General features: G+C 39.4%; 1 protein-coding gene across 2 annotated transcripts in view; it reads left to right on the top strand.

Annotated features, from left to right (window-relative positions):
- Smpx (small muscle protein X-linked) overlaps nt 1-13,787 on the top strand; it is a 53,139-nt gene that overhangs the window by 19,510 nt on the left and 19,842 nt on the right. For both annotated transcript variants that reach the window (XM_077107246.1, XM_077107247.1), the window contains exon 4: nt 1,343-1,492. In XM_077107246.1, the coding sequence (XP_076963361.1) occupies nt 1,343-1,477 (135 nt within the window). In that variant the 3' untranslated portion in view covers nt 1,478-1,492. The remainder of the gene's footprint in view (nt 1-1,342; nt 1,493-13,787) is intronic.

Raw genomic sequence — 13,787 nt, 5'->3', positions numbered from 1 at the left:
TGCCAAGTTAGGCTGGAGGGCCTAGGGCTTCACAGAAGGCAGACATTCAGTTTCTTATTCCTTTCCCCTTGGAATTGTATTAATTCACCCAGGTATTGGCCCCCAAAGTGGAACTCTGCCAGTCTCACATTTGAGACCATATTAGTTTGTGTCCTCCAAGAAGCAGGCTCAAGGATGGGATTAGATATGCAAAATATTTATTGAGGAAACTGCTTGTAAGGAAAAGTGGGAGGGAGCGGCGGGAGGCTGTCAGAGCACCAGTCAGACCACACTGCAGGGGAAGGTGAGAAGGATGGAGGGGGGGTGGATCTGCGGAAGCAGTTCAGACTTCCAGGCTGCTCTAAGGTCAATTCTCCAGCCAGAGCTGCTCTGTTGAAGTGTCATGTGTCTCCCAGGAATAGACCTGCCTTAGGATTCCTGTCACACTCAGTCATTGGTTACAAGCAGCCGTGGGAAGCGTGACCTCAGCTGGTGACGGATGGATTTTAGGGTGAAGCAGCTGGGACTGTCATTCGAGTACCCTCCCTGCAGTAAACTGATAGGAGGCATGTTCTCAAGGCTGCCAAGGTGATCAAATGTTCTCTTAAATAGCTTCTTCCCAGGCCCTTGGAAGACTGTGTTCCCCCACCTCTAGCAAATAGAAAGAATATACTAAGAAGCAACTTTCTTCTGTAATAATGAGTTGGAGCCATACACAGCAACTGATCTTATTGTCTTATAGTCACTGTTGTATGTGTGTTGGGTGTATGTACATAGAGGTGTGGATTTGTCACTATGGTACATTCTCAAGATTAATGAATTAATCAGCAATCATCAAGTATGCTTGTGCGTATCTGTAACTGGGCATTGGAAGAGCCATAAAAAGGACAGGATGTAGATATTGCCCTAAAGCTGCGACAAAAACATAACAACACGTCATGATAGGAAATTTAAAATACTTTCAAAGCAGGAGGAGAAGGCTGGGCCTCCTCTCTTGGCCTCTCACACTCTGTCCTTCAAAGTGGTTTCCCTTATGTCCTTTTGTTTATACTTTTCAAAGATATCATGGGACCAAAGACTGGCAGCCACAGCACCTCAAATAAAACCTTGAAAATTCCTGAACTACGTCATCATTAGAGCCAGCCATACACTAAAGTTACTTAATTTGTTCTTCCAGATTTATTTTACTAAACTCTAGATCTTATTGGAACTGAGGCTGTCTCAATAATGCAAGAGAAAGAAATTGTACTAGAATCACAATCTGACATTCTTGCTTTGTTTTTTTTTCTGGTTTATGTCTATGAGCCAGAGAAGGATCAAATATCTTTTCTAGGGAGTTGAATATCTTCTCATTTCCCTTCAGGGAGCTCCTCTCACCTCGGATGAGGAGAAGAAGCCAATTCCGGGAGCAAAGAAACTTCCAGGACCTGCGGTCAACCTATCGGAGATCCAGAATATTAAAAGTGAACTGAAATATGTCCCCAAAGCTGAACAGTAGTTGGCAGAAAAAAAGGTGAGTTAAAAAGTAGTTTGTCTCAAAAACACCACTATAAAATGGTTTGAGGAAACCTTCCACAGAAGAAGTCTGGAATTTTATTAAGTACCAGGAGCCTTCAATTTAGACTAGTATGTCTCTGGTGCATTTTCTGCTAAAGCCAAGCTTTGGGGCTCATCTTATTCTACAATTAGTCAGAAATTGAGGACGTTTGCCTGCCAGCTCCTTTATGGTCACCCTTCTGGGTTGGGGAAGGGTGAGGAGAGGAAAAATGCTTGGGGAATGGATTTAAGGACCTTTTGGTCTTGGGATCCAGGGATCCCTCTTTCATCCACATGCTTCAGTTTCCCCACTCACATACCACAAAGAGCAGTGGACTATTCCTTTAGCTAGAAGATCCAAGGAGCAAGGAGATGAACAGGTCTGGAAGTGTGAAGGGGCACAGAATAGGAATTCAGGGCTTGACAAGAATTAACCCAGGTATGTGTAAGGCAGATAGTACCTTGTAGTAACTCCTGTGGATGGAGCAAGTGAAGGTTCAAAACTATACATGCTACCCCCAATAAGGCAATTCAAGCAGGCCTTGTGACTTTAGTTTCATTTTAATTTATCTGTTCAACAATGACCCCCTGCTGGGGGCTCAGCCCACCCTCTATCTGTAAAGCAGGCTCCTGTCAATTGGTATAGAAATTCTGCCACCAGGAGGATTGTAGAATTGACCCAAATCATTGCTCTTTCTCCAAAAGACTTGAGGAGAGCAAATGTACCTTTATCTAACATTACTAAACCCAACCATGCACAATCTATTCCATTTCTTAAGCAGATGTTTACAGGAGAGGAATCTATACTGAGAACTTAAAACAGGCTTTTATCTCACTGAATGGTCATTCATTCATTTGTCCACTTGCCCAATTATTCAATCAATATTTAATATCTACAATGTGCTGAACACTAGAAGCACTTATTATTCACTTACCATGTGCCAGATACTTTGTGAAAAGCACTATATCTATTGTTTCTGATAAGCCTCTTGATACCCAACTATTGTCCTAATTCTTGAGATGAGTCTTAGAGAAGCTGATGTTCTCCATCTATCATACATCATAAAAAGGGTTTCTGACCTCAAAGTTCATGCTATCACCTACTTGTTATACTGCTTCAACCCCTTCTTCCCATCACACCTTTCAGATGGATTACACACTCCCTGTTGGTGTTGGGGTGAAATTTTCTGACCTTCTAGAAGGCAGAGGCAAGCAGTGGGGCAGATGAGGCCCTGATATATCTTTTCCTCTAAGACAGAATGAAGAACCAAATGTTCTGTGAGACAATCCAATATATTGTGGCAATGTTATTTGTGTCATACGTGAATGGATTTACTAGAATATTTGCTACTTCTGCAAAAAAGATATCTTTGTAGTCTAGAGAAAAAGAATAGCCATTTTGAGTCAAACTAAAAAAAAACAAAACAGTATTTAAGGTTTGTAGTTCAGTTATGTAAAAAAAAAAAAGAGTAAGAAAAAAAACAGAGGAATCCATGCCCATAGAAATGAATCCCAGGAACCTGGATGGGGACAAAATGACATGAACGGGAACTGACCTGACATGTGGCTACATGCACTTGATATTATTTATGACAGAATGGAGCAAACTGATGATAAGCATACACAGTCCTGCTTGTGTTGTGAAACTGAGATGAAATCTTCCAATCCATTTGGAATGAAGCTACAGAACTTCCTTGTGAGAAAGCCTAGAGATGGGAAATTAACTTTTTGTAATATTATCATCAGCTGAACAAGGCCGTCTAGTTAGACATATGACTTTTTAATGCAAACTTTAAAGGATTTGCTTTTGTGAAATCCATGCTGACCTAAATTTAACCCTAGTTCTGGTTTCAAAAGAATTTGGCTTTGAAGATTCAAGGAAGGGCTGTTAAAAATGAGCTCAGAAAGGACCTTGCATTGGTACATAGCAGCAGTTGATTCAGTAGCCTTGGATGTTTGGTTGCAGTAAACAGAGAACAAAATCAACTCAATAAAATATTGAAAAGGTAGCAGAGTACCCAGTACACATTTTTGTCACTTCATTTTCTCAGAGAAGACTTTAATGTTTCTTCTCCCTTGTGTTAGCTTTTTGTCACTGTGAAAAAGTACCTGGGAAAATGAACTTAAAGGGAGGAAAGATTTATTTATTAAAACTCTTGGTTTTAGAGGTTTCAGTCTATGGTTGTTTGGCCCCATTGCTTTGGGTGTGTGGTGAGGCAAACATTCATGATGGAAGGGCGTGGTGGAACAAAACTGCTTATCTCTGGCAGCCAGAAAGCAAAAAGAAAGCAAGACAAAGGGGCTGAGAAAGGGAGGTGCAAAATATCCCTTTCAAAGGCACCTCCTACTCCCCTAACCTACTTCCTCCAACTAGTCCCCATCTTCTAAAATTTCTCAGTAGTGCCACTAACTGGGAAGCAAGTCTTCAACACATGAGCCATTGAGGGACATTTCAGATCCAAACTGTAACATCTCCATGTACAATTCTAATGTGAAACCTCTCTGAGAAACCTATTTATACTTAATCTCACAGGAATGTGAACATCTAAGTTGTCAGATTAATTGATCTGAATTCCAAATGAGTACAGACATTGTTTTAAGCTAAGAAATGATCTTTATTTCTTGTAGAAGCAGTAGTGCTCTGGTTTGCTTTTAACTCATCTGTTCTGCAAACCTGTGATTTCAGTGGTTATAGGTCTATGGTCACAGAGGGAGAGCAGTTCCTAACATTCATTGATTTAATGAACTCATAAGCAATAGCTACGCTGGAACAGACATTATTTAACCCCTCACTGGTTAGATTGATTTCCTCCTTCTTGGACCACCATTTTGTCGTCAATCACCCTCACTCTGTATTGTCCAATTATTTGATCAAACAGATCATTGGTTTGAAGACAGAGTAAGTCTAATGTGTTCATACTGACAAACACCAAAAACCATGAGACTCAAGAATCAAAGTCCACATTATAATTAATACAGTCTTTAGACATATAAGACAGAGCAGCATATCCTTCTAGTCAAGATCAGTGTCTCCTTTTAAGCAGGATTTTAGATGTGTTCCCTGCTTTATTTCATGGCCAGATTGTTCATGGAAATTGACTAAAAACATTACAGTACAAGAATCAGAAAGGCCAATAAAGGCCCATTAGGGATGGGGAATCATAGCTTGTAAAAAAGGACTTAGAACCTGGACCCAGTCAGAAATCAGATCAGGTAAGAATGAGACAGCATATACCAAGGGACATATGAGTGTCCCAAATGGGGCCCCAAACCAGGCTGGAAGTGGCATAGGGCAGAGAAGGCAGGGTGTTCAACCATAGATTCTTGCAATTCTACTGGCTGTGATTTCAGGTGGTCAGATGGTGATTCACAAAAGTCCAAGAGCTGGGTGTGGTGGCTGGCACATACCTGGCATACCAGTTACATGGGAGGCAGAGGAAGTAGGATCACAATTTTGAGGCCAGCCTCAGCAACTCAGTGAGACCCTGTCTCAAAAAAATTATTTTAAAAGGGCTAAGGATATAGCTCAATGATAGAGTACCCTAGGTTCATTTCCTGGTACCGCAAGCAAGCAAGCAAGCAAGCAAGCAAACGAAAGTAAGTTCAAGAGCCAGATGCAGAGGCAGGACCAGCAGCAAAGTCTGAAAAACAAGTACACTCCTACTTATTTGCTGCATTAGCAAAATTCCCATAAGTCCTGTTAGCTCATTTGCTCATAGCTACAGCAGATGCCACAACAGGCTTCATCGACACAGGTCTGGGGAACCAGCTCAGGGCTGGTGTCCAAACAGACTGTGTCCATTTTTGCTGCCTCACAACCCTGAGATTAGACCACAGGTGCTTTGTAAATAACCCTTGTAATGCTTCTGTACTTTGGGCACTTTCTTCATTTCGTACTAAGATGTATAGATACAAAACTTGGTCCCTGATCTCAGGATACCTAAGTCTTGATAGAAAGTCAAACTACTTCCCAAGAGAAAGAATTCAAGAATTAGACAGCGGTTCTGTGTTTGAAGATATCTCACAGATGTTTCTGATCCACTAACAAGTTACGCAGTAAAGACTTATGAGAGGAGGAATTTGTGATGATTTGGAGTCGGGGACAATTTCAAGGTAGAAGGAAGAGAATGGTTTAAAACAGGCTCAGAGATAGCCTCTGGACATATGGAAATTTCAGGCCACCATTAATAAGGTAGCTTGGTGAGACTCAACAGTTATCTGGGGCAATACTTGTTAAAATTTTGGGGCAGACAAAAATAAGACTTTATAATTTTTTGTGGGGGAGATGATACCATGGAACAAACTCATGGGCACTCAACTACTGAGCCACATCCCCAGTCCTATTTTGTATTTTATTTAGAGACAGGGTCTCACTGAGTTGCTTAGCACCTCGCTGTTGCTGAGGCTGGCTTTGAACTCATGATCCTCCTGGCTCAGCCTCCTGAGCTGCTGGGATTACAGGAGTATACCACTGCACTTGGCCAAGACCCTACAATTTGCCTATACTGTCTCTCCTCTTTTTCCAGTGGTAAAAGCACTCAGTGATAACAAAGAATTGGAAAGGAACAATATAAATATTAAAGTGGTAATAATGCAGCGATTACAAGAAAAAGAAATGATTAACAAAGGTAAATCCTAAGAATAGTTCTCCAATAATGCTGGTTAACACCAAGATAGCAGCAATCAGAAGCTCTGGGACTGGTGAAGCTCTTGAGAGAAATTGTCATTCTGAAGTTACAGGGCATCTCTTCAGTGTTGGGCATGGTGGCATGACTACGTGTTATGTGGGAGGCAGATTTCATACATAATTAAACTAGTATACATAAACACTACACTAAGGTCTCAGAGAAATGCAAAACAATTTTGTGGTTTGGCGTTTTAAAATTGGCATAATTGTACAATTTAAGGTGCAGTGTGGTAATTTAGATATGTGTATACAATGTGTAATGATTAAATCAGGGTATTTAGCAAATTCCTTCTCCTTAAACATTTATCATTTCTTTGTTTTGGGAAGCTTCAAACTCCTAGTTCTTTATAGGGTATAAGAAATTGTTGTGAATGTAGTCACTCCACTGTGCAGTAGAACCCATTATTCCCATATAACTGCACTTTGACACCTGTTATCCAACCTTTCTCCATCCTCCTTTCCCTTTCCTAGTCTCTAGTGACCACTATTCTACTCTGTACTTCTATGAAGTCAACGTTTTTAGATTCCACATGTGAGTGGGAACATGTGGTATTTTTTTCTGCTCCTAGATTATTTTGCTAAGAATAAAGTCCTCCCTTACAATTCCTTTTGCCACAAATGATGTGATTTCATTGTTTTTATGGCTGATATTCCATTGTATATGCATCACATATTCTTGATCCATTCATCCATCAACACATACTTCAGGTGATTCCCCAAATTCAAACTTTTAATGACTCTTATTAATTTACTTAGTTTTTGGTCATGTATAAAAGTGAAAACCTATGGAATTGATCCCCATTTGTCACTAAGAACTGAGGGAAGCACCTGAATCTCTGCAGTATTTTGAGATCAACCCATAGGTCTTAGACCATACTTCAAGAAACATGGCTGTACAGCAGCACACACGAGTAAGTTGAAATGATCTGCCACTCCCTTGGACCCATACATAGTCCCATAATCTCAACCTAATCTGTATCCTATATTCTATATCAGCTAACCAGCTTTGATTCTGAATTTTGTAGGTTGGAAAAGAATCATATTCCCTGTTGGGGTTGGGGTGCCCTTATTTTAGGGTTCTTAGGCTGCTATTACAAAATACCATAGATTGGGTGGCTGAACAACATTTGTTTCTCATAGTTCTTGAGGTTGAAAATCCCAGACAAGGGTGCCAGCATGGTCACATTCTGGCAAAAGCCTTTTTCCTGGTTTGTAAACAGCTAACTTCTTACAAGGGAACTAATCTCTTCATGGGGGCCTCACCCTCTTGACCTAAATCTAATTACATCCTCAAAGCCCTACCCCTTCTAATACTCTACATTGGGCATTAGGGCTTCAACAAAGTAGTCTGCAGGAACACAAACATTCAGTCTGTAACAGCCCCCTTCTTCCAGCACTTCTCTAGCATCTTCTATTTATGCTGTAATACTTATCAAATTGTAACATATTGGTTTTCTGATTTTTATCTTCTTGATGCCATGGTATGGATCCTTAAAGACTACAATGCACCTAATACCTACTAGGCACACAAGGCATGTCTGTAGGATGATAGTGGCACCTTGACTACAGCAAGTCTGGTGTCTCTTAGAAATGGGGAGCTTCCAAGTCTTTGTATTTTAGGGGGATTACTACTTAAAAGCTAGATTAGCTTCTCTGGCAAGTGCTGACAGTAACATTTTTTACCATAACCAGTAATAGGCTCAGAAATATGATTTCAATTCAGTGATTCCTTTGAGAAACTGAAAAATTAGGGAAAATGTCAAATTTGGTTCATATTCTCCAAAGAGGAAAACCAGAAGAAAATTCAATTTTCAAGAACTCTTTGACTTTATTTTTCAAAGAACATTTATGTCCAGATAAGACATATTTACCAACCAGTCATCCAGAGAGATGTCATCTCTGATAGAGGAGAACATAAGGTGCTTATTACTCTTAAATGTTAAGCATTATGCATCACTGTCATTCTTACTGACTCAAGGGCTAATTTTGAGTGTTGGCAGGAAGGCAAAATGATATATCCAGATACTCGATAAGAAGTTCATTTAGCACCTAACAACAGACCCCCCCAATATAGAAATTTAAAAAATTGACAGAATAAACACAGAAATAGACAATCTAATGATAATAATTGAGGACTTCTATATCCCATTTTCCTTAATGGCTAGAACTAGACAGAAGATCAACAAGGAAACAGAGATTTGAGCAATACTACAAAGCAACCAGACCTAACAGACACACATATAACACTCTATCCAACAAGAACAGAGTACTACTCATCCTTTTCAAGTACACAAGGAACACTGTCCAGGACAGACCATATGTTGCACCCCCCAAAAAAGTCTCAATAAATTTACAAGGGATTAAAATTATGCAAGTCTGCCCTCTGACCATAAAGGAATGAAATTAGAAATTGATAACAGAGGGAAGTTTGGGAATGTAGAACTTAAATAACATACTCCTGAATAACTAATGTGTCAATGAAAAAAATCACAATGGAAATTAAAAAAATACTTTGAGACTAATAAAAGTAGAATATAACATACTGAAACTTATGGATGCAATGAAAGCAAGTGCTTAGTTGTAAATGCTTATATTAAAAAAAAAAAAAAGAAAGATCTCAAATCCGTAACCAACCAACCAACCAAATCAATATTAGCAGCTACAGATTTGGGAAACATGTCTTTTATCATCTTACAGTAAACTTATGGTTAAATTTATTTGTGAATAGAAATATCATTCCTTTCAAATGGTAAGCATAATAACTTAAAAAAATCTATCTATATAAATACTAGAACAACATAACAGAACTGGAAAATAAAAACATAATTGTCCAGATCACCAATTTAGCATAACATTCACTTTGATATCTCCCCTTCTAGTCTTTTCCTCTGCATTTACATATGGAATGAAATATAATCAAGTTGCTAACAATATGGTGATTCGGGGTCATAAAGACTTGATCTCATTTCCTTCTACTTTTGCAATGTTGAGCTTGATGTATCTATTTTATTTCACAAACAAAACAGAAAATGGCACATCCCTCATAGGGTAATTGCAAAAGATTAGAGAGATGTTTTTGCAAAATTATATCTAAGCACAACACCTGGGATGGGTAATTACTCAGTAAATGGGAACTGATTCTCTTTATATTTTTTTTCTGAGAAAGCATCATTCATAGCACTTGTACAGATTTGTATCTTGCTTTTTCCACTATACATTTTCTCACAAGAATATTTTTATGCTGCTTTTTAGCCTTCACTATTAAGATTTATTTCTCATAGTCATTGTCATGATTTCATAACCTTTTCCCTCTGCAGAAGACTTAAGATTGATTTATTGATTTACATAGAACTCAACTCAAACAAAACAAAACAAAAAGCTTCTCCAAATGTCTTTTCTGTGGTTTGCTGGAAATGTTTTGTCCTCAATTTTGACATCTTCCTAGCTTTGACCCAATTACACAAGGTCTCTTCACTTTCTCTGAAGGGAATGGTTTGAGGCTGAGATTTTTCACTCTTTAGTGAAGCCACATTTCTTTTGATTTGTGATGCTCTTTTTTTTTTTTTTTTTTTTCCTGCTCTTCACTAGGTTAGGAGAAAGTGAGTTCTGCAGTGGTTTTGAACTGCATCAAGATTTCATTCGTTTGTTTTCTTGCCTGGCAAAGCTCTTGTTCTAGGCTCTGATTTCAGCCTGGCTGGGTGTAAAGGACTCAACGAGGGTGAGTTTGAGGAGCCTTTGAATTGATTGTGGCCATTGATTGAAGAGCCTCTCCATGGCAAACACACTGAAATCACCTGGATGGCTTCTACTAAACAGAGCCCTGGAGGGGCTGCTGTGTGAATTTTCAGCAGGGAGCTGGAACTGGTGAGACAACTTTTACAGAGTAGACTTGAGACCAGAGAAACACATTTGTTCCAGCAAGCATGGTAGAAGGCAGAGGTGATTCAGGACCCAAATCTTCAGATCCTTGTATACTGGCATGTAAATTTCCATGGGTAAAAGTACAATCATGACCACCATGTCCCCTCCTCTCAATGCTAATGGAGCATGTTTTTCTACTCAGTGGTTCTCAACCCATGGTGTTGGAATATATGTAGATTTTGTCCCTCATGTGCATTGGCAATGTCTGGAGACAGTTTAGTTTGTCATACCTTGGGTGAGGGGTGGACTACCACTATTATATAGTAGGAGAGAGTTCAGGGATGTTTAATATCCCACAGTGCCCAGGAAGCCCCCTAAATAAAGAATGATCTAATTCCAAATGTCAGTAGTGCTGAGTAATCCTGCTTTATCTGCTTGAGAGCTGAATGTCAGCGCAACTTGCTTTAAACTTTCTTTTCCAAGCAATCAATTCAGTGCATTTTACAGAAATTAAGACATTAACAAAAAGAGTAGTTAACTGCCCAACATCTAAACTCTCTCCACAGTAATTAGAGACATAGAAATAAGGTAATCTTAAGTATAATTATTTTTATCAATTGGTAAAGTAAGCATATTTATGCTATACGGTGTGCATGGAATATCCAAATTACTTTTTGTAGGATATTTTTTCATCTCAAATGTATCAGAGAGCAGTAGGTTATCTCAGCAGCTCACCAACTATTTTAAAATGTTTATGTTAAGTATTAGTAATCATCACTATCATTTTTATTGTAATCATGAGCATTACTATTTATTATATGTTTGTGATATGTCCTATACCACACATCGTGTGCTTCACATTCTTTTATTTGCTCCTCATGTTAACCGCATGGGGTATATAATATCATGTCCAGTTTCTTTTATGGGGAAAGGAGGCTAAGAGAGCTTATGTAACTTGACCCAGGTCACCCAGCTTGTAAGTAACAGAGGTGAGGGTCACACCACCATCTATTATACTCCATACTAGCCCTTTAAATCACTATGTCCCACTGCATTCTTTTAAAATGCCTTTTGAGTTACAGTCTTTGCAAATATTTCACTGTGTTGGGTCAGAGTGAAGCAAGCAAAGGGTAAAGACACTGAAGAAACTGTCATCTCCTCAAAGAGGAATACTGAATCACAACTCTCACATACTGGCTTATTTGATCATCTGCTTGTTCATTCATTCATTCATTCAACCAGTCAGTCAGCATTTATTAAGCATAAATATCCACCAGGTGCTGAGTATATCAGACATTGGGGATTCAAATGTGAGTTACAGCATCTACCCTGGTTCACAGTTAAATGGGAAAAACATCACAAAGAAGCACAAATAATTTTCTCTATTTAAAAATCTTGAAAAAACAAAGGCTTAATACCCATTTGTATCAGAGAAAGCAGGAAAAAAAGAGAGAGACTATGAGAAAGGTAAAGAGAAAGAAATGAGGGAGGGGGAAGAAGAGAGGAGACTATGGTCATGTTGAGGCTGGTGTGGGTTGTGCCCAGTGCCAACACCACCACAGCAGAAACTGCCAAGCCTCTGCAGAGCCTGCCTTGGCTCCCAGGATGAGCAAGGGCTTGTCAGGTGCGTCTTTGTCGTTTATGGTGCAGCCGTCTCTGAGCCATGAAGCCTTTTCTCTTATTCCCTCTCATGCTGTGTGCAACCCACGCAGAAAACTGGGGAAATGAATTCCAGGCTGTCTAATCAGGCTTGGCTGCATCGTGACAACGCTGCTCGTTTTAACTCCCTGCACATGCTGTGGCATTTGAGAAGAAGGAATCACGAGGAGCAAATCAAGACTTGCAAATTTAACTTGTACTCCCTTGCCACCACTCCCTGCTGGTGAACTCATCGTTCCACACCCTCTGGTTTAGAGCTTTATGCAGATGGCAAGGTGGTAGCTGGTTTAGTCCCAGGCAGGGTTGGTCAATTGGCTTCTTACTGAGGGAAATTTCTATTAAGCAGTCGACAGATTGAAGTCTCTTTCGTCCAGGCAGATGGCGCAAAGGCTGTTCAGACCAATTCATCTGGACTGCTGGAAAAACAGTGGAAAGCAAGCGTTCCCTATTGCCAGAAAGTCATTGGATAACTTCTGTAGGAAGGACAATGGCACTTCTTCCACCCCAGAAGACCTGCCCTGACACGGTGCAATTGAATCCTTAACAAGTAATACACGTTTGGCTGCCTAGCTGTTGTCTGACCCCCAATTTTTAATACAAATGATAGGAATCATGGCTGCCCTTTAGTTTCACAGACAATTAGTTCCTAAAATCTTACCACACAGGGTTATTAAATCCTGAGTGTTCAAACATCCATTTATTCAGACTCGATTTTAATTTACTAGTAATTTTGTATGTGGGCTAGTTGGAATTTACCTTGGCTGAATTAACATTTTTTTTCACAATGTACATTAACTCTATGAACTATATATAAATGGGAGGGATTAAAGTACTGGAATAAATATACTCATTTATTAAGTGAGTATGTGTGCACCTACCGTGTCAGTCATGGTGACATTAAAAATATGTGAGAGCCGGGTGTAGTGTGCATACTTGTAATTTCAGTTACTCAGGAGGCAGAGGCAGGAGGATCACAAGTTCAATGCCAGCCTCAGCAAGATCTCAAAATAGAAAATAAAAAGGGCTGGGGATATATCTCAGTGGTAAAGTACCTTTGGATTCAATCTCCAATATTTCAAGATGAAAAAAAATAGGTGATAAAGGACAATGCCCCTCAAGAAATTCACATACTAATTGGGTGAGGACTGAGACATTAACACATTGTGGATAAAGCAGGGATGAAATGATAAGGTACAGCCTTTGAATATAGGCAACAAAGAATGATTCCAGATAGGATGTTGAAAACTAGGTATTCTACTGAATGAAATGCTGAAGAGAGAAGATTCACACATAAGTTCAGGTCTTGGCTTTGCTATTCCCTTAGTCTCTGATTTTTACATAATGACTGTGCCTCAGTTCCTTCACCTGTCTCATGGGGTTTAGATTCTTCTCCCCCCAAGGGACAATTAGGAATGTTTGAAGACATTTGTAGTTGTCATACTTCATGGTGGGTTGAAAAACATTGAATTACATAGGCTGTAGAAAGTTCTCAGCATAATAATGGCTATTACTATTATTAACTATTGAATGTTACAATAAGAAAGAATTTAAAATCCCTCATCTATTAGCAATAGAAACTGAGTCTCAGGAACAACTGAGTCAAGATTAGTACCAGTCTAGAATCTCAGTCTCTTGGGCTGGGGCTGGGGCTCAGTGGCAGAGCACTTGCCTAGCATGTGTGAGGTACTGGGTTCAATCCTCAGCACCATATAAAAATAAACAAAATAAATGTATTGTGTCTATCTACAACTAAAAAAAATCCCAGTCTTCTATTTCCCAGTTTTATATCATAACTTTCTAGGGAAGGCATACAGTTTTCATTTTGAATATTGTCTCTGTTTCATTGGGTACTGACAATTGAAAAGGGTTTGGAACCTGAGTTCTGCAGGAGGGAGTAGGGTGATCACAGTAGAGTTGACAGACTGTTTGAGGTGGTTTGGATAGGCTTCCTGCCACAGCTTTGCCCACCTGACAGCAGGCACTAGACACTGGATATACTGAAGAGAGGAACACACCTGCAATCCACTTTCAGCTGTTACATATAATTCTGTGACCTTGGTCTACT

This window comes from Callospermophilus lateralis, chromosome X, assembly GCF_048772815.1.
Source record: "Callospermophilus lateralis isolate mCalLat2 chromosome X, mCalLat2.hap1, whole genome shotgun sequence".
Lineage (NCBI taxonomy): Eukaryota > Metazoa > Chordata > Mammalia > Rodentia > Sciuridae > Callospermophilus > Callospermophilus lateralis.
The sequence above is the reverse complement of the archived record's forward strand: the minus strand, read 5'-3'. Positions and strand labels throughout refer to the sequence as shown.